Below are 22500 nucleotides of genomic sequence, written 5' to 3' on the forward strand. Positions count from 1 at the left end.
TCCCCCCATCCACCACTACACATCAGCAAAATTGTCATATTTGGTAACATTCTGTGGAGTCAATTGTGTGTTCTTTGCAGAGGACCACACATCAAACGCACAAGACTTTATCATATCATCTGCTTTGTCATTCATGTCACTTGCTAAATAGAAATTTTGTATGTATATATATATATATATATATATATATATACACACAAGTGTGTGTATATGTATATGCATATATCTAAATATATATATATATATACGCACACATTTACAGACAGACACACACATATGCACGTACATATATGCATATATGAATGTATATATATATACATATACATACATACATATATATATAATAAATAGAAAATTGTTATTTTTAAATTTCTAAACAAGAAACATTCAGTAACAGTATTCCAGAATAAAGATCATTTGCCAACATAACAGTGATAGGGGGAGGGACAAACAGAGACATAAAGGCACACACACATAGATATATATATATATACAACAGCCTTTTTTCAGTTTCTGTCTACCAATTCCACTCACAAGGCTTTGGTCAGCCCAAGGTTATAGTAGAAGACTTTCCCAAGGTGCTATGCAGTGAAACTCAACCTGGAACCATGTGGTTGGGAAGCAAGCTTCTTACCACACATAATATTTATATTATACATACATATATACATATAAATGTCATCATCATCATCACCATTTAACATCTGCTTTCAATGCTATTATAGGCTGGATGGCTTGACAGTGTTGATAGTTGTGTCTGTGCTGGTATAGTAATTGTACTGTGATATTGAGTGGACATTATAACACTCCAACCTTTACAGGATAACAACACTGTACAACTGGGGGTCGCACAGTGCCAGATAGAACCATCCTATCGATGACTTCGGAATATAACAATATCTGTCAGAGTGACAATCGTCATCAAAAGTCAAATACAACAGTGGTAAAAGAATGCTTTACAACAGCATGTATGTATGTTTGTATGTATGTCCTCTTCTATTATTAACCCATTACCTACCAGTGATCTCGTCCCTCATTGAATGAAGCTGATTTTGCTCGAGAATTACGTAATGGGCACACCTATCTGTGGAATACTCGACCACTTACACCCTAATTCATTAAGCTAGTTGTTCAGTTGATTAACACATCGTCGAAACTGATTAAGATGTATCACAAATTAACCCATTACCTACCAGTGATCTCATATGAGATCACTTAAAAATTACAAATTTCGTAATTATCTGTCAATATTTACATATATCTAACCTTTTTGCTATATCTACTAGGTATATTTCTCTGATATTCAAATGAGGTTTGCTAATTTTTCACCCAATATCTCATTTATTTCTATTTAAAATGTTATTTTGAAATAGAAATTTAAAGAAGTGATATTAAATTCTCAATCGCAGAATAATGCTAATTATATAGCCTGAACAGGATAAACTACCCCTTATTTTGCAGAGAAAAGTGTAGGTGGCTACCTGTGGACTCGAACTCACATCACCGTGATTACATGTCACGATGTTTTGACCGATTAAGCTAAACTACCCACTACAAATTCCTCTGCAAATTAAGATATATAAATCTCGCTTTACGAGATGCTCTCATATGTTAAATTCAAATTACGACAAATGTAAATAAACAATGTTATTTTGAAATGCTATTTTGATCATTCCAGCGTGTTTCTAAGGCTCTTTTATGCTAGAAATCAAAGTTTATTAAAAATAATTCCAGTTAATAAAATTATGGGAGGTAATGGGTTAATCATTAAAATACTTTCTCTGAGGAAAGAGCTGGTTTCTAACAGAGGTACAAAGCTCCATCATTGGAATGTAAATAACAAAACCAATGTCACATTTTAAACTTGAGAAAAGCCTCACGCATTTTTACTGTTCCGCTTACAAATTGTATTTATGATGTGTAAGTTAGCTGGTTGATTTCTTTTTCTGAAAAAGACCAGCCCTATCCAACCCGTCAGTTAGTCATTTAATCACAAAACCATCTGCATCAATTATATACGTAATTATGAAATTATGTATATATTTATAATATATGTAACATATACACAAATATCGTTATCATCATCATTCTTAAATAAATACATATATATGAGTGGCAGGGGTATGTCTGTCTGTGCTTGTGGTATGTAGGTATGCTTGTGTGTGTGTGTGTCTTTGGTTTTGAAGCTTCTCAAATGCCAAAAAAGAAAAAAAATTTTTTGTAATAAGAATTATTTGGAAATATGATATAAATCAAAAATTGAAACATAAATGTTAGACTGATGATGATGATGACAGTGCTGGTGATGATGATGAGGAGAAGAAGAAGAAGAAGCAGGAAGATGATGATGAGGGAAATGATGGTATTTCATTTTTGTTGTTGCCCTCCTCCTCCTCCTCTTCATCATCATCATTATCATCTTCATCATCTTTGAGCTCAGAATCCAAGAGGCAGAGCTTGGAGTGGAAAAAACCTGGAGTCACCAGCAAAAGAGGAATTCAAGTGATGCCAACCATTCTTGGGGATGCAAAAGGGCCTATATAGAAATGTAACCAGGAAAAGGGGGTCTACAGTCACTAGGGGTCACTAGTGGTCACTAGCTGGTCAACAGACTGAAACCAGTAATATGCGCAAAACACTGAGATCTATCTGTCAAAGTAAGTGTTACTGTTGCTTAAGCCTTTCGTTACCATATTTCTAACCAAAACACACCCCTTATGTGTTTCAATTAATATCTAACATAATCATAAATTTAGTCTGGTTTCATTAAACAACTCTATCTTTTTTATTTATCAACATATTAATGTGATTTTTGGAAGATAATTTAACGAAAGGTTCTCAACTAATTCTATACCAAAATTTTTGTCACACAGTGACTCTAATAACAGGTAAATTCAACAAAATATAAAATTATTAAAATTTTTGTTCAAACAGCACTATAGAAAATGGGTTATTAACTAATATTCAATTGGGTATACAACAAAATATTATTATAGAAGAGTTGTGCACATTACTGGATTCATTACTGTCTCTTTTGCCAGTATAAAATTCAAATCCAGAGCAGTACCCAGTATTTGATTCACAAATCTTCCAAACTTTGATCCCCCATTTTGTGGGCTTTCCTGGCATATACTGTTTACACAAATAATCACGTGTTTTCACGAATGTACTAACGAGATTTGCTCGGTTATTCTCATTTAAATATGAATAGGTGATTACGGGCGGTTTTGGGCAGCTTGGTCACATGAACCCCAATTTTTTTTGGGCAGCGTTGGGCGGTTTGGTAACGAAAGGGTTAATGATGCACACCGACATGTGGATGCCTACACCATTGTAAAATTAGATTTTGAGTAGCTGGAACACCCTACGTACAGTCTAGCTCTTGCCCCTTCTGCCTATTACATCTTTGAATTGCTTAAACGTCCTTAACGAGGTCAACGATTTGCTATTGATAAAGAAGCACAGAAAGTGGTGAACGAGGAAAAGTTACCTTCTCGAGTCATGCTGACTCATAAGCACCAGTTTGTCAGTTTCCATGGCATGTATGTTCACCACCTGGATGGGACCCTAGTCCATCACAGGATTAATCACTTTTGCCAGCTGAGTTGACTGGAGCAACATGAAATGGAGTGTTTTGCTCAAGAACACAGGAAGCAGTGCATGAATGGCTGCACTAGCTAAGTAAGAAACCTTCTTCTCCAGTGGAATCGGCAAGTTTGTGGACCACTGGAAGGAGTGCATCAAAAAGCAAGGAAGTAAATGATGTAATGTTCAACACCTGCTTTTGTGTTAATAAATTACAGAAACAAGAGTGCATATAACTTTAGAAATACCCTTGTGTGTGTGTATATATATATATATATATATATATATATATATATATATATATATATATATGCATATATATACATGTGTGTATGTATATATATATATATATATATATATATATATATATATATATATATGTATATATATGCATATATATACATGTGTGTATGTATATATATATATATATATATATATATATATATGTATATATATGCATATATATACATGTGTGTATGTATATATATATATATATATATATATATATATATATATGTATATATATATATATATATATATGCATATATATACATGTGTGTATATATATATATATATATATATATATATATATATATATATATATATATGCATATATATACATGTGTGTGTGTATATATATATATCCATACACAAATATATATATGGATGAATGTTTATATCAGTAATCTGCGCAGATGAAATGCGATGGATTATACTGCGCGCTTGTATGGTGTGTTCGTTGATGTCAGAGTTGATGAAGTGTATAGTGAGTTGCCAGTTTCTTGTGTGTGTTTGCATATGTGTTTGTGTGTATGTGTGTGTGTGTGTGTGATGGTTATATCAAATGTCGGTAATCTACACATTAGACACATTTGCAACATTAACGATTACAACAACAACGACAACCACAGCAGCTGTCTCGATGAAAACAAACAATTTTGATAACAATAACAGTTAAATCAACATTATCAACAACAACAACAACAACAGTAATAATAATAATAACAATAATAATATTAACAATGATAATAATAATGAAGGTGATGATGGTGATGATAGCGGTGGCAGTGGTGATGATGACGATGATGGTGGTGGTGGTGGTGGCAGTGGTGGTGATGAAGATGATGATGATAACAATAAGACTATCAAGAGTGGCAGCAACATTGAAATCAATAACAACAACAACAACAACAACAACTTGAAAAGCACCAACATCAACATGAACAACAACAACAACAATAACAATATTGACAGCAGAGACTACATTAACAAAACAACACGTGTGATTATTAAGGAAAACAAGACTGTTGATAACATTAACATTTAATATCACAGCAACATCGACAACAACAACAACAACAACGACAACAACATTGACAACAACAACAGCAGCAAAAACAGTAACAACAACAACAACAACAACGGTAACAGCAACATTCGCACATGACTGAGTGGGAAGAAACTAACAACATCAATCTTAACAAAATTGGAAACAATAAAAGCTGAAATGCTGCTGAAAAGAACAACAGCAACAACAACAACAACAACAACATCAGTAATGACAATAGGCATAGCTGCATGGTAGGTAGCTTGCTTACCAACCACATGGTTCAGGGTTCAGTCCCACTGCATGACACCTTGGGCAAGTGTCTTCTACTATAGCCTTGGGACGACCAAAGCTTTGTGAGTAGATTCGGTAGATGGAAACTGAAAAGAAGCCCATCTTCTTTCAGGCATGGCTGTGTGGTAAGAAGCTTGCTTCTTAACCACATGTTGCCAGGTTCAGTCCTACTGCATGACACCTTTGACAAGTGTCTTCCATTATAACCTTCGGCCAACCAAAGCTTTGTGAATGGATTTAGTAGACAGAAACTGAAAGTAGCCCATTGTATATGTATATATATATATATATATATATATATATATATATATGTGTGTGTGTGTGTGTGTGTATGTATGTATATATCTATGTGTGTGTGTCTTTGTATCTCTGATTGTTCCTCATCCCATCGTCACTTGACAACCATTGTTGGTGTATTTATGTCCCCATAACTTAGAAGTTCGGCAAACAGAGACCGATATGATAAGTACTGGGCTTTAAAAAATAAGTCCCGAGGATGATTTGTTCGACTAAAACCCCCCTTCAAGGTGGTGCTCCAGCATGGCCACAGTCAAATGACTGAAACAAGTAAAAGAATAATAAAAAAACTGAAAAAAAAATTCAGTTATATTTGTAAGAATTGGTGGTGCATCGTACAAAATGCCAGCAGCATTTAACTATGGTTCTTAAAGTTTTGAGTCAAAATCTTATGAAGGTCAACTTCAGCTTTTGGCACTGTAGTGATCAACAAAATAAAATACTGGGGTAGATTCAAAATTCATAAAAGCATCCTGGATAATAATAGAATTATAATAGAAGACTAAGATAATTTAAAGTACCAGTAAAATACTGGGGGGTTGATTTGATATTCCTAGAAAACGTCCAAGATGTGGAGATTATGATGAAATAAAATACCAGTAAATTACTGGGGTAGATTTAATATTCCTAGAAAGCAAATCTTGGATACGAATGGACTTACAATAAAAGACTAAGATAATTTAAAGTACCAGTAAAATACTGGGAGTAGATTTCATATTCTTTTTAAGTATCCTGGATATAAATGGAATTATAATAAAAGACTATGATAAAATAAAGTACCAGTAAAATACTGAGGTAGATTTATTATTCCTGTAAAGCATCCAAGGTGTGAAGACTATGATGAAATAAAATACCAGTAAAATACTGGGGTAGTTCAATATTCCTACAAAGCAACCTGGATATTAATGGAGGAAAAATAGAAGTCTAAAACAATTCAAAGTACCAGTAAAATACTGGGGTAGATTCAATATTTCTAAAAAGTGTTTTGGATATTAATGTTCAACCTGCTAGAAATAGCTGCCAAATCACGCTGTACCACCTTAAGTGAGGGAAGGTAACATTAAACGAGGTACTCCTGGATATACTAAACAGGAGAGATGGTCATGGTCAGAATGCTTTTGATTATATTGGGACTGCTCATTCAGGGTTGAACAGCAACAATAGCAACATCAACAATGATGAGATGAAGATGCCTGGAATAACTTAATCATAAGTCTGCTTGGTCATAAGTCTGCTCAGTTGTAATTCTGCATGGCTGTAACTCTGCTCAATCATAAGTCTGCCCAGTCATAAGTCAGCTTGATCATAAGTATGCTCAATCATAAGTTTGCTCAATCATAAGTTTGCTCAATCATAAGTCAGCTCAATCATCAGTCTCTTCAACCATTAGTCACATCAATCAAAAGATCATAAGTCAGCTCAATCACAAGCCTGCTCAGTTATAAGTCAGCTTAGTCATAGGTATGCTCAATCATTAGTACACTGAATCATAAGTACACTCAGTCAGAAGTCTGCTCAATCATAAATTTGCTCAGTCATAAACCTGCTCGATCATAAGTCCGCTCAGTCCCAAGTCTGCCCAGTCATAAGTCAGCTTGATCATAAGTATGCTCAATCATAAGTCAGCTCAATCACAAGCCTGCTCAGTCATAAGTCAGCTCAGTCATAAGTGCACTCAATTATAAGTCGGCTCAATCATTAGTACACTGAATCATAAGTACACTCAGTCAGAAGTCTGCTCAATCATAAATTTGCTCAGTCATAAGCCTGCTCGATCATAAGTCTGCTCAGTCCCAAGTCTTCTCAGTCATAAGTCTCTATAGTCATAAGTCTGCTCAATCAGGCCTGGCCTAGGCCTCAACAACAACAACAACAACATTTTCAACATCAAACTCTTTACAAATTGTTAATGTCACCATCATCGTGTTTTTTTTAGTTTTTTTTTTTTTGTTATTTCTTTGTTATTTTGTTAAACTAAAAATAAATTCCATTTAAAACTATTTCATCTCTGATTAATCGACAACAGAAGAAAGGTCAGGTCAAGAAAATAGTTTTCACTCAGAATATATATTTGAAATAGCAACAACAACAACAATAACAGCAACCACCTTTATTGTTGTTGTTGCAGCTGAAGTTTTCACTTTGTATAATAGTAATAATAATAATAATGATAACAATAATAATAATGATAACAATAACAATAATAATAAGAAGAACAATAATGGTGATGATGATAATTTCAAATCTTGGCACAAGGTCAGCAATTTCAAGTAAAGGGGGTAAACTAGTTATATCGAGCCCCAGTGTTTTACTGGTACTTATTTTATTAACCAGTGGAGGTGCAATGGCCCAGTGGTTGGGGCAGCGGACTCGCGGTCATACGATCACGGTTTCGATTCCCAGACCGGGCGCTGTGAGTGTTTATTGAGCGAAAACACCTAAAGCTCCACGAGGCTCCGGCAGGGGATGGTGGCGAACCCTGCTGTACTATTCCACCACAACTTTCTCTCACTCTCACTCTTACTTCCTGTTTCTGTTGTGCCTGTAATTCAAAGGGTCAGCCTTGTCACACTGTGTCACGCTGAATATCCCCGAGAACTATGTTAAGGGTACACGTGTCTGTGGAGTGCTCAGCCACTTGCACGTTAATTTCACGAGCAGGCTGTTCCGTTGATCGGATCAACTGGAACCCTCGACATCATAAGCGACGGAGTGCCAACAACAACAACAATTTTATTAACCCCAAAAGGGTGAAAGGCAAAGTCAACCTCAGCAGAATTTGAACTCAGAGTGTAATGAAGAATGCCATTGAGCATTTTGCAACAACAAGAACAACAACGATGATGATGATAATGATAATAATAATAATAATGATAATAATAATAATAGTAATAATAATAATCCTTTCTACTATAGGCACAAGGCCTGAAATTTAGGGAGAGGGGTCTAGTTGCTTACATTGACCCCAGTTTTCTACTGGTACTTATTTTATTGATTCCGAAAGGATGAAAGGCAAAGTCGACCTTGGTGGAATTCAAACTCAGACGAAATAATAATAACAGTAATGATAATAATAATAATAATAATAATAATAATAATAATAATAATAATAGCAGTACCAGGCAGTGGCTCTCATGGCTTCTGATCTTAATTGATTGGAAGTGTTATCATGTACATGTTTTGTTTTGGTATAAAAAGATGGGCTACAGTAAATATTCTACTCAAAACCACAGATTTTCTTGTCAGTTGTTTGACCTTAACCAGTTGAGCATGGCCCTTGGTGGCTGACGACATGTGCATCTCTGATCATGAGCAGAAGCAGTGGGGGAGCATCATAGCCATGTGTTGAGAGGAATTCTTTGGGGTTTGAATAATTCACCTTTGGAAACATGGGTGCTTTGCTCAACATCCTTAAACAAACCTTATTCAGGGACCTTTTGAGCAAGATGGGCTACTCGACCTGAAGAAAATTTCAACTGGGCCCCACCTGCGAGGTCATGTGCTGTTTATCTTCATATGAAATCACCATGTCACAAACATATGGTTGTGATGCATGTGCTTGGTGTACCCTTATCAGACGGGTAGTCATGATGGGTATATTGGGCTTCGTATATTTTCCCCCAGTGTCACTTTGATGGCATGCACTGCTCTCTCACTCAATAATAATAATAATAATGATAATAATAATAATCTTTTCTACTGTGGGCACAAGGCCTGAAATTTTGTGGAAGGACGCCAAATCAGGAGAGTATAGCAGGTGTGGTAGCAGAAAAAAAACCCAAAAACAAAATAGATTCCAAAATTTTTTTAAATGGCGGGAACTTAGTTGCTAACCCTCTATCTATCTATCTATCCATATATATATATATATATATATATATATATATATATATATATAGGCGTAGGAGTGGCTGCGTGGTAAGTAGCTTGCTTACCAACCACATGGTTCCGGGTTCAGTCCCACTGCGTGGCACCTTGGGCAAGTGTCTTCTACTATAGCCTCGGGCCGACCAAAGCCTTGTGAGTGGATTTGGTAGACGGAAACTGAAAGAAGCCCGTCATATATATGTATATGTATATATGTATGTGTATGTGCATATGTTTGTGTGTCTGTGTTTGTCCCCCCAACATCGCTTGACAACCGATGCTGGTGTGTTTACGTCCCTGTAACTTAGCGGTTCGGCAAAAAGAGACCGATAGAATAAGTACTAGGCTTACAAAGAATAAGTCCTGGGGTCGATTTGCTCGACTAAAGGCGGTGCCCCAGCATGGCCGCAGTCAAATGACTGAAACAAGTAAAAGAGTATATATATATATATATATATATATATATATATATGTGATGGGCTTTTTTCAGTTTTTGTCTACTAAATCCAATCACAAGTTTTTGGTCAGCCCAAGGTTATATTGGAAGAAAGGCACTTACCCAAGCTGCCGTGTGATGGGACTGAACCTAGAACCATGTGGTTGAGAAGCAAGCTCCTTATTGCACAGCCATCATGCGTTAATTAAAATTAATTGAAAGTAGTGTCATTATTCTGTGTAGAAATTATTAAGAGACAACTGTCAACAAGGAAAAACATGTGAGTGGAGGAAGCAAAACAAAACAAAACAGGGCCGAACAGGTTTCGACCGACTCATGCGAGCATGAAAACATGGAGGTTGAAATGATGATGATGGTGATGGTAGTGCTTCTCTTGATGATGATGATGATGATGATGGTGGTGGTGGTGGTAATAAAGTTGATGATGATCATGATAGTGGTGTTGGTTGTGGTGATAGAGTTGATGATGATGGTGAAGATGATGACGACGATGGACTATGATGCTGATGAAAATAATGCTTATGGTGATGATGACGATGGCAATAATGATGATAACGATGACAACTGAGGCCAGCAGCTGGCATTACGATGCAATGAACACACATACATACATACATACACACACACACACAATGATAATATAGAATGATGTATAAAATTTCTTGAACAATCAACTGTGAAGAGAGAATGCAAAATTTCAAATTAACTCCCTTGTCATTGATCTGAACAAGTAAGAACCAACAACAACAACAACAACAACAACGGCGACAACAACAACATTAACATGCAGAAGTTTGTAACTTTCATCGACTTCACTGAGCTAGAAATGAAATGTCTATTGGTGTGTTAATTGATTAATTAAAAATTAATCACACGGCATTGTACCCAACCTACACAGAGCTGTGCTACGTTCTGCAGAGACACACGCAATAACAATAAGACTACTCAGACGATGCCAACGACGGTGGTGGTGGTGGTGGTGGTGGTGGTGGTGGCGGTAGTGGTGGTGGTGGTGATGATGATGATGGTGGTGGTGGTGGTGTGTGGTGGTGGCAGTGGTAATGATTATGATGGTGATGATGACAATGATGGTGGTGGTGGTGGTGGTGGTGGTGTGTGATGGCGGTGGCAGTGGTAATGATTATGATGATGATGATGATGATGATGACGATGGTGGTGGAGGCGCTGGTTGTGGTGGTGCTGGTTGTGGTGATGATGATGGTGGTGGTGGTGGTGGTGGTGGTGATGGTGATGATGATATATTCTACTCAGTACGACAGATTTGTTTGTCAGTTGCCTGACTCTTCACCGGTTGAGCATGTCCCTCAGTGGCAGATGATATGTGCATCTCTGATCGTGAGCAGAAGTATTGGGTGAGCATCATAGCCATGTGTTGAGATGAATTCTTTGGGGCTTGACCAATTCACCACAGGAAGCACAGGACGGGCTACTTGGCATGAAAAAAAAATTCTAACTAGACCCCCACCTGAAAGGTCATGCGCTGTTTATCTCGATATGACATCACCATATCGTGCACACATGGTTATGATGCATGTGCCTGGTGTGCCCTTATCAGACGGGTAGTCATGTTGGGTATATTGGGCTTCGTATATTTTACCCCAGTGTCACTTTGATGGCATGTGTTGCTCTCTCACTCATTAATAAAAATGATGATGATAATGATGATGATGATGATGATGATAATCCTAGGATGCTACTGAAATCATCCACACGATGACATCATCATTTAACAGCTCCCCGCAAAAATGTGTAAGCTTTTTTTTTCTAGTACTTTCTAAGTTTGCTAAAACTTTGAGATGTTTATAGATTTTTATATTTTAAGTACAATCTGATATGCCATAGATAAATTACTTCATCATAAATACGATGGGGTAGTTATAGATAGAATACTATAGATTCTTAAAACTTATGAAATGTTTCTAGACTTTGATGTTTTAGCTATGGTAATCCTAACTTGCAAACGCTATTCTCAAAAATCCCCTCTCACCTGCCTTTAATCGACTGCCTGCCATATCAACTAGCAGTGCAATCAAATAACCTGCATTACTAGTCACATGCAGCATCAGCAGCAGCTAAACAAACAGTTGTAAATATGCCCTCATTTGTAGTCTAAAGAAATCAGGGCAAACAATATTAGGACCCCTCGGTCTCATAGTAATAATATATTTATAGTAATAATTGTGAAACCATAATAATAATAATAATAATAATAATAATAATCCTTTCTACTAAAGGCACAAGGCCTGAAATTTTGGGTCAGTTACATCGACTACATTGTTTCACTGGTACTTAATTTATCAACCCAGAATGGACGAAAGGCAAAGTTGTCCTTGGCGGAGTTTGAACTCAATATGTAGCAGCAGACAAACTACTGCTAAGCATTTCGCCAAGTGTGGTAATGATTCTACTAGCTCTAATAATAATAATAATAATAATAGTAATATGGCTGTGGACAGCTGACACTTTCCATTATACCCAGCAAAATAAACTGAGAGTTTTCATAAAATAATAATAATAATAATAATAATCATCATCATCTTCATCAATAACAACAGCCATACCAGCAATAATAAAACCACGATAAAAAAATAGCAACATGCAGGAACAACAATAACAACATCAATAACAACAGAAAATAACAACATAAATGACGACAACAATAACAGCAACAGTAAGAGTGGCAACAATTGTAAGAACAAAGCAAGAAAACTGCTGTAGGGATAATGACAATAGGGATCTTTTATGTGGTTGCGCAACCTGCTAGAAATAGCAGCCAAATCATCCTCAAATTCCACAGTATTGAATTATGAGATGATATGTTTGAATAACGTGATCCTAAATCTATTTGCATGTAGGTAGAAGCTAGGGATGGTCACGGATGAAATGGCTTTGATCAGAATTATTCTTGAACGGGGTTGACCCGGGGTTGAATAAGAACAATAGCGACAATATCAAAAGCAACAGTATTAAGCATAAAGACCGCCAACAATGGCTGCAGCAACAAGAATAACAACAACAACAGCGACAACAACAACAAAAACAACAACAACAACAATAACAACAACAGCAACAACAACAACTGCAGCAGTTGCACCAACAGCACCGGTAGCTGTAGCCTATTTTCTTGCTAGTTCAGTTTGATGCATGTTGGTGTTAGATGCATCACTGCACAAAAGACTGTGCATCAAATAATCACGTCAGACAAACTTCACAGTGTATCCTGAAATGGAGTACATGCCAAACGAAGTTTCCATCAAGCGATAACAAGGATAAGAATAATAATAATAATAATAATGATGATAATAATAATAATAATAATGATACACATGCAAGATTCCATGTACAAGGCTCCAGGAGTTCCAACAAAACCCGAGTTATAAAGAACAATAATAATAATAATAATAAGAAGAAGAAGAAGAAGAAGAAGAAGAAGAGGAGGAGGATTTCTTTTATTGGCCACAAGGGCCCAAGACATGGAGGACAATAATGATAATAATAATAATAATAATAACAATAAGAAGAAGAAGAAGAAGAAGAGGAGGATTTCTTTTATTGGCCACAAGGGCCCAAGACATGGAGGACAATAATAATAATAAGAAGAAGAAGAAGAAGAAGAAAAAGAAGAAGAAGAGGAGGAGGAGGTGGATTTCTTTTATTGGCCACAAGGGCCGAAGACATGGAGAACAATATCGAAGGATGAGTTACAACACACAAAAAAAACACAATGAAACAAGAATTCCCCACCACCCAAAAAATGTGGGGTTAACGTCGATGAAGGGGAGATAGAAACACATTAAGGGATATTACAGAGGATATATAATAGAAAATAGAGAAATAAATAAACAAATAAATAAATAAATAGAATCGCCATTAGTGGGGCAGTCCACTTAGCGTTATCCAGGGTAAATCCCACACAAAAATCCTGGATTACTCTGTCATCCCCAAGGCATGGGAAAGTACCCTCTGGCAGTTCCTGTCCTCCTGCTTAGAAAGGCATGATGATGATGATGATGATAATAATAATAATGATAATAATAATAATAATAAGAAGAAGAATGCCCGGATGCAGCCCCAGGCATTGGCTCTCATGGCTTCTGATCTTAATTCATTGGAATTGTTATCATGTACATTGTTTTGTCTTGGTATAAAAGATGGGGCTACAGCAAATATTCTGCTTAATACCACATATTTGCTTGTCAGTTGCTTGACCATAACCAGTTGAGTATGTCCCTTGGTGGCTGATGATATGTGCATCTCTGATCACGAGCAGAAGTAGTGGGGGAGCATCATAGCCATGTGTTGAGAAGAATTCTTTGGGGTTTCAATAATTCACTTCTGGAAACATAAGTGTTTTGTGTTTTATTCATCATCCTTAAAACAAACCTTATTCAGGGATCTTTTGAGCAGGATGGGCTACGCAACCTGAAGAAAATTCTAACAGGGCCCCACCTGCAAGGTCATGCACTGTTTATCTCAATATGAGATTACCACGTCGCGCACACATGGTTGTAATGCATGTGCCTGGTGTACCCTTATCGGACTTAGTCTTTGTAAGCCTAATACTTATTGTATCAGTTTCTTTTGCTGAACTGCTAAGTTACAGCGACGTAAACACACCAGCATCAGTTGTCAAGCGATGGTGGTCAGACAAACACAAACACACACACATATATGACTGGCTTCTTTCAGTTTCCATGTACCAAATCCACTCACAAGGCTTTGGTCAGCCTAAGGCTATAGTAGAAAATACTTGCCCAAGGTGCCAAGCAGTAGGACTGAACCCAGAGCAATGCGGTTGTTAAGAAAGCTACATACTACACAGCCTGCACCTATAGATATAGAAGTGCTAAGAAATGTTTTATAGCAAATTGTACAACTTAAATTAAATATTTACAATCATAGTTGTGGATTTGTGTGTGTGTGTGAGTGACTGTGTGTGTATATATGTATGTATATGTGTGCTGTGTGTGTGTGAGTGTTCTTATGTATATACATGCATGTATGTATGTATGTGTGTGTGTGTATATATATGTGTGTGTTCATGTGTGTGTGTGTTTGTTCAAATATGTTACACTTCACCGCACAGCAATTGCTAAACCTGTCAACAGCATCTTGCCAATATACAGATATACAAATGTACATGTGTGTGTGTGTGTGTGTGTGTGTGTGTGTGTGTGTGTGTGTGTGTGTGTGTATAAAATATTCATGCAATTTGAATTTGATCAATGAAGAGGAATCAATCAATCGTGTCTGTATCTCAAAGTGACCATGACATTGTTTATTATTGAGACAACGAATATGTTGAATGGACAAAGACATATTTTATTACTGTATGAACGCTGGAAATTAAATATTTACAATTAGAAATATATATAGATATATAGATATATACACACACTCACAAACGCATATCACTACATACACATTTATATATATAGATGTACACATACACTCAGATATATATACTATAATGATCATCATCATTCAATATCTGCTTTCCATTCTGGCATGAGTTGAACAGTTTTGACATGAGCTGGTAAGCTAGAAGTCTGCATTAAGCTTCACCATTTGGTTTGGTATAGTTTCTATGACTGGATACTCTTCCTCGTGCCAACCACTTTACAGAGCAGAATGGGTGTTTTTATGTGGCACCAGCACTGGTGAGGTCACTGAGTAAGCCACAGGCCAAAACCCCTCAAATGAATAGAGACCAGCATTGAGGGAGATGGCTTTATGTCAGGTGATGATAGTGGCTGGCATTAGGAAGGGCATCTAGCTGTAGAAAATACACCAAAGCAGAGAGTTGAGGCTGGTGCAGTTTTCTGGTCTTCTAGCTCCTCTCAAATTCTCCAACCCATGCCAGCATCAAAAGTGGATGTTAAATGATAATGGTTATGTTTATGTGCCTGTCTATCCAATCTACATCCGCTGGCACAAGAATGAAATTTGGTTAAGGGTCTGTAAACCCAGGTCCAGAACAGTTTTTCCAATACTATGGCCTACTATAGCCTCGGGCTTACCAAACCCTTGTGAATGGATTTAGTAGAGAGAAACTGAAAGAGGTCTGTTGTGTGTGTGTGTGTGTGTGCGCAGAGGTATCTGGTGAATTTGTCTACAACAATTCCTCTACAGCAATTTATCTATGGATACAATTCATCTACAGCCACACACACGCACACACAAAACAGCAACAACAACACACACACACACACACACAGATAAATTGTTGTAGACGAATTCACCTAGAACTGTGCACCCACTCAACATATACACACTGAACTTATTCATTCAGTCAACAATACAGTTTGTCTTTTGTCAATCTCCTTAGTCAATGTCTACATATTGTATCTATCTATTCAGTGAATACAAACACACTTTATCTATATCCAGTACCTATCTATCTATCTATCTATCTATCTATCTATCTATCTGTCTGTTTGTATATCTGTCTGCCTGTCTATCTATTACCTATCTATCTATCTGTATGTCTCTGTCTCCTATTTATTACCTATCTGTCTGTGTATCTGTCTGTCTATCTATCTGTCTATCTATCTTTTTTATCTATCTATATATCTATCTTTTCATATCTATCTATCTATCTGTCTGTCTCTCTGTTTATCTATCTATCTATTTCTCTCTCTATCTCTCTCCGTATATATATATATATATATATATATATATATATATATATATATATATAAAACGATGATATATAATCATAAATATACAGGGATTAGCATGAGTTGCTTCTCCAACATACTGAGAATTTAGAAATAGCAGTCAAAGAATCAGTAGTTCTTTGACTGCTATTTCTAAATTCTCAGTATGTTGGAGAAGCAACTCATGCTAATCCCTGTATATTTATGAATATAAATGGTTTTACCGATAAAGGTTTTTTCATACTGAACTACTTGGCAAAATTGTTAATTATTAATTTTATTACTAATTGACGATTCCCTGCCCTATATCTGTATATATATATATATATATATATATATATATATCCAGTCAACATTGCCATACTTAATCTATCTATATCCACTTAAGCATTTTCACACCCTATCCATCTGTCTCTCTCTCTCTCTATCTCTCTAATCATCCAGTCGACATCTACACACCGCAACAAACTCAATTTAATTTAGATCCGACACCAAACACCGCAGTGGTTATATACGTTACAGTCTAACAAAGACGACTTCCTGCTCTCTGCACTATTTACAGAATCAGTTCTGTGATAAATATAGAACGTATCCTAGAGACTCTTTCTACCTTACCTTCTTCATCTGGCTGCGAAGTTTGGAAAGAATACTGCAAGCCATTCGTCTCTCATGGCAACTGTTACTGCTAAGATACTCTGCAAGAAGCAGCTGCACAAGATCCTGCAGAGAAATTGAAAATAGTTGAAGTTGCACATTAATAATGACATAGAAGAATTCTTCAATGTTTGCATTTTCTTATTTTATTATATTTCAAGTTTCTATATTTCTTGTTTTGTTATTCTTGGCTTTCTATTCTGTAACATGGTAATGTTGTCATTTATTACCAAACATACAGATTTAATTGTGAATATTTTCTACGAAGTTGTTAAATAAGAAAAAGATAACTACAACAAAAACATAAAACAACTGGTACAAAATGGTTAAAGGAATAATAGCACTGGTCAGTTAAGGTAATGTCCATTCCGTTTTTTTCATGACAAAATTCTTGATCTTAAAAGATGCTACCCACTTCAGTGATTAGCAAGAATGAACACCATCAACTCTATCTCGAAAAGAACAACAGGTACTTGGTAGCTTCTTGGAAACATAAAGAATGTACTGGATACTGTTTTCTGAGCAATACCGCCAAGAATATGGTGAAGGAGGTATTAGAGCTTACTTGATTATAGGAGTTTTGTTCAATCATGATTGGGCTGGAGTGAAACAACAACAACAACAACTACAGTAACAACATCATCATCATCATCGTTTAATGTCCGCTTTCCATGCTAGCATGGGTTGGACGATTTGACTGAGGACTGGTGAAACCAGATGGCTACACCAGGCTCCAATCTGATTTGGCAGAGTTTCTACAGCTGGATGCCCTTCCTAACCAACAACAATTACAACAACAAGCAGTCCCCTGACTCTCAGGTGAAACTTTCTGTAGATTAATATCTTCTTTAGAGTGGTGATTTGTTTCTCAATTAAACACCTGACTTACCTGTCATCCATTTCAACACTAGACTTAACCATTTTAGCATTCAGATTACTCTGTCAAATATTAAGCATATTTACCTACATTGCTTTGAATCAAACATACATAATGCCTAAGCTTCAAGATTTCACTGATGTGAATGGCATTGTAGGATATGTTGAGAAGCCAGATCTAGCTTGTTTGAACATAAAACAGATAAAATATTTGGGACAGATATGGCCGGATTAAATGCTAAAAGGTTAATCCTGCATTATCTTGAAGCTTTGAGATTTCAATGATGTGATTGATTAATTAATTAATTCCCACATAGTAGGAAATAGTTAGAATTTTCTTCAGACTGAGTAGCCCATCCTGCTCAAAAGGTCCCTGAATAAGGATTGCTTAAGGATGTTGTATAAAACACCCATGTTTCCAGGGGTGAATTATCCAAACCCCCAAAGATTTCCTCTCAACACATGGTTATGATGCTCCCCCACTATTTCTACTCATGATCAGGGATGCACATATCATCAGCAACCAAAACAACGGACAAGCAAATCTGTAGTACTGAGCAGAATATTTGTTGTAGCCCATCTTTTTATACTAAAACAAAACATGTTCATGATAACACTTCCAATCAGTTAAGATCAGAAGCCATGAGAACCACTGCCTTGTACTGCATCGGGGCATTTATCATTATTATTATTATTATAACAGTCCTAAGCTCATTAAAATTTTCATGACCTTCTCAGTCCCACATCTTCTGAACGAAATTATAACCCAGGCTGGTGAGTTATTCCCACATTTAATAATGATGGTAGCAGGTGATAATAGCAATGATGTAACTGATAAAATTGTTATCAATAGATTTTAATATTATTTAATGATTGATTCTCGCTAACTTTTATACTTCTGCTCATGCATGCCTTATCTCTGTCTGTTGATTTTGGGTTTGTATTTGGCAATTAATAAAGCTTTCAAAACTTCATTTTTCCAGTTTTATTGTGGAATCTTATATCAAAATCAAAAACCAAAAAAAAAAAAAAATAGTTGTATTCTCAATAAAGATTTTATCAACTAATTGAGTTTTGTTTCATGTTTCTCTGTTATGATGTGTTTTCATCTTTTATCTTTTGATTATTTCAGTCATTAGACTGTAGCCATACAAGACTAGTCGATTACAGTGCCCCCAATGCTTCATTGGTACTTAATTTATTGACCCTGAAAGGGTGAAAGTCGAAGTGAACCTTGGTGGAATCTGAACTCAGAACATAGCAGTGGGTGAAATACCGCTAAAAATTTCTTCCAGTGTGCTTACAATTCTGCCAGCTCGCTGCCTTAATAATAATTACAATAATAATCATAATAATAATCCTGAACACTATAGACACAAGGTTTGAAATTTGAGGGGAGGGGACTAATTGATTACATTAACCCCAATGTTTCACAGGTACTTAATTTATCATCCCCTGAAAGGATGAAAGGCAAAGTTGACCTCAGCAGAATTTGAACTCAGAATGTAGTGGCAGATGAAATACCACTAAGCATTTTGTTTGGCATGCTAGCGATTCTGCTAGCCCACTGCCTTAATAATAATAATAATAATAATAATAATAATAATAATAATAATAATAATATTAAAAGCACAAGATCTGAAATTTGCAGGGAGAGGGCTAATCGATTAAATCGACCCCAATATTTCAATGGTACTTAATTTATCGACCCCGAAAGGATGAAAGGCAAAATTCGCCCTCAGCAGAATTTGAACTCAGAATGTAGCGATGGGTGTAATACTGCTAAGTATTTCATCCGGCATGCTAATGATTCTTGCCAGCTCACCACCTTAAGTAGCTGAAGGTAATAAAGATCTACCAGATTTACTTATGTATAATGTGCAACCTTAATTTATTGTTAAATTGCAACCTTAATTTATTGTTAAATTTTGGTAAAAAATTTTTCCCTTCCATAGTTTTAACTTTGCCCCCTGCGTAAGTCACATCCCAGATTTTTTTCATTTAAAATCAAGTATGTAATACATGTGTTACATGAGGAAATCTGGTAGATCTTTAAGTAGCTGAAGGTAATAAAGATCTACCAGATTTACTTATGTATAATGTGCAACCTTAATTTATTGTTAAATTGCAACCTTAATTTATTGTTAAATTTTGGTAAAAAATTTTTCCCTTCCATAGTTTTAACTTTGCCCCCTGCGTAAGTCACATCCCAGATTTTTTTCATTTAAAATCAAGTATGTAATACATGTGTTACATGAGGAAATCTGGTAGATCTTTAAGTAGCTGAAGGTAATAAAGATCTACCAGATTTACTTATGTATAATGTGCAACCTTAATTTAGTGTTAAATTGCAACCTTAATTTATTGTTAAATTTTGGTAAAAAATTTTTCCCTTCCATAGTTTTAACTTTGCCCCCTGCGTAAGTCACATCCCAGATTTTTTTCATTTAAAATCAAGTATGTAATACATGTGTTACATGAGGAAATCTGGTAGATCTTTAAGTAGCTGAAGGTAATAAAGATCTACCAGATTTACTCATGTATAATGTGCAACCTTAATTTAGTGTTAAATTTTGGTAAAAAATTTTTCCCTTCCATAGTTTTAACTTTGCCCCCTGCGTAAGTCACATCCCAGATTTTTTTCATTTAAAATCAAGTATGTAATACATGTGTTACATGAGGAAATACTGTCACATAAAAATGAGTAGCACCTCTATTTCGAAGGGTCGACCTTATCACAGTCTGTGTCACGCTGAATCTCCCTGAGAACTATGTTAAGGGTACATGTGTCTGTGGAGTACTCAGCCACTTGCACATTCATTTCATGAGCAGGCTGTTCCATTGACATAATGAGGGTAGAAATGAATATTATTAAATAATATCAATTTAAACCAGTGGCCTAGCATACTTAAAAATGTCCGAAGACTATAAATTATATTATCTATATAAAGAAGAGGAATAGCCACGAAGGTGGATTCCTAATATGCTAGAAGAAGATGCCAAATCACCTTACCACGAAGAATATGTTCTCAAAATTTAAGAATAAAAAATTAGCATATTAGGAATCCAGCTTGGCGGCTATTTCTCTTGTTTATATGCATACGTATATATATATATATATATATATATATATATATATATATATATATACACACATATACACACATGTATATATGTATTTATCATCATCAATGTCATCGTGTTTAATGTTATATACACACATGTATTCAGTTCTATGTCCTTGATTTGTTATACCAAACCTTTTGGAAAGAATTATAAGGTAAATATTATAAAGTTACTCATTCCTCAAGAAATTTAGCAAACTGGTTCTTTCAGACAGAGATCTCTTGTGATATTTGCTCTGCCCGAGTTGCACAAGCAATCCCTTGTTATACTCACCATGATAAAAACCATGACTCAGTGACTGATCTGTTGGAAATCATTTAACTAATGATGTTGTCGTTCACTGATTGTGATATAAAATAACAAAAAGGAAAAAAAAAAAAAGAAAGAAAGACACAAATATGAGATCATCTGAAATGTTTGGTCATCATTAATGATTGATCAACTGTAGTGATTGGTGGGCCATGATGATTGATTTAGTCATGAAAACTGCAACTCACAAGATACGGTAGGTACCAATTAGGCTTCAGAAGTGAAAAAACTACAATTACACGCCAAGAAAATTTTCAATTGAATTACCTCAATGAAGGTGTCTCTACATGCTAGAAATAACAAGCCAATCTTCCCCAAATTATACAATCTTATCTTAAAAAAGGAAGGATATATTAAATAATGTGCTCCTAAATACACCATTCCGACAAAAACAAAATGGATTGTTACAAAAAGGAAAAGTTTTAATCATAGTTCTGTTTGATCAGAGCTAATTTAGAGTTACACCATAACAACAAGTCTACAGAGTGGAGACACAATGGCTCAGTGGTTAGGGCAGCGGACTCGCGGTCATAAGATCGCGGTTTTGATTCCCAGACCAGGCGATGTGAGTGTTTATTGACCGAAAACACCTAAAAGCTCCACGAGGCTCCGGCAGGGGATGGTGGCGAACCCTGCTGTACTCTTTCACCACAACTTTCTCTCATTCTTACTTCCTGTTTCTGTTGTGCCTGTAATTCAAAGGGTCAGCCTTGCCACACTGTGTCACGCTGAATATCCCCGAGAACTACGTTAAGGGTTCACGTGTCTGTGGAGTGCTCAGCCACTTGCACGTTAATTTCACGAGCAGCTGTTCCGTTGATCGGATAAACTGGAACCCTCGACGTCGTAAGCGACGGAGTGCCAACACAAAAAAGCGTTTGTTCTGCTAGAAATTACAGTCAAAATTTCCCTCATACTGTAACCTCCTATCTTAGAAAAAAGAATACATCAGAGCCCAGGAATTAGCCTTACATTTAAGGTACAGGGAAAAGTTTGTCCCACAGTCAAATCACTACTTCAAAATAATG

General features: G+C 35.9%; 1 protein-coding gene across 2 annotated transcripts in view; it reads right to left on the minus strand.

Moving 5' to 3' along the window:
• LOC106873056 (HEAT repeat-containing protein 4) overlaps positions 1-22500 on the minus strand; it is a 401083-nt gene that overhangs the window by 10789 nt on the left and 367794 nt on the right. The window contains exon 9 of one of the 2 annotated variants that reach the window (XM_089339953.1): positions 17123-17227. The exons of the other annotated variant lie outside the window; for it this stretch is intronic. Coding sequence (XP_089196079.1) covers positions 17123-17227 — 105 coding nt within the window. The remainder of the gene's footprint in view (positions 1-17122; positions 17228-22500) is intronic. 2 annotated transcript variants of the gene reach the window in all.

Source organism: Octopus bimaculoides, chromosome 22 (genome assembly GCF_046866305.1).
Source record: "Octopus bimaculoides isolate indiv1 chromosome 22, ASM4686630v1, whole genome shotgun sequence".
Taxonomy (NCBI): Eukaryota; Metazoa; Mollusca; class Cephalopoda; order Octopoda; family Octopodidae; genus Octopus; species Octopus bimaculoides.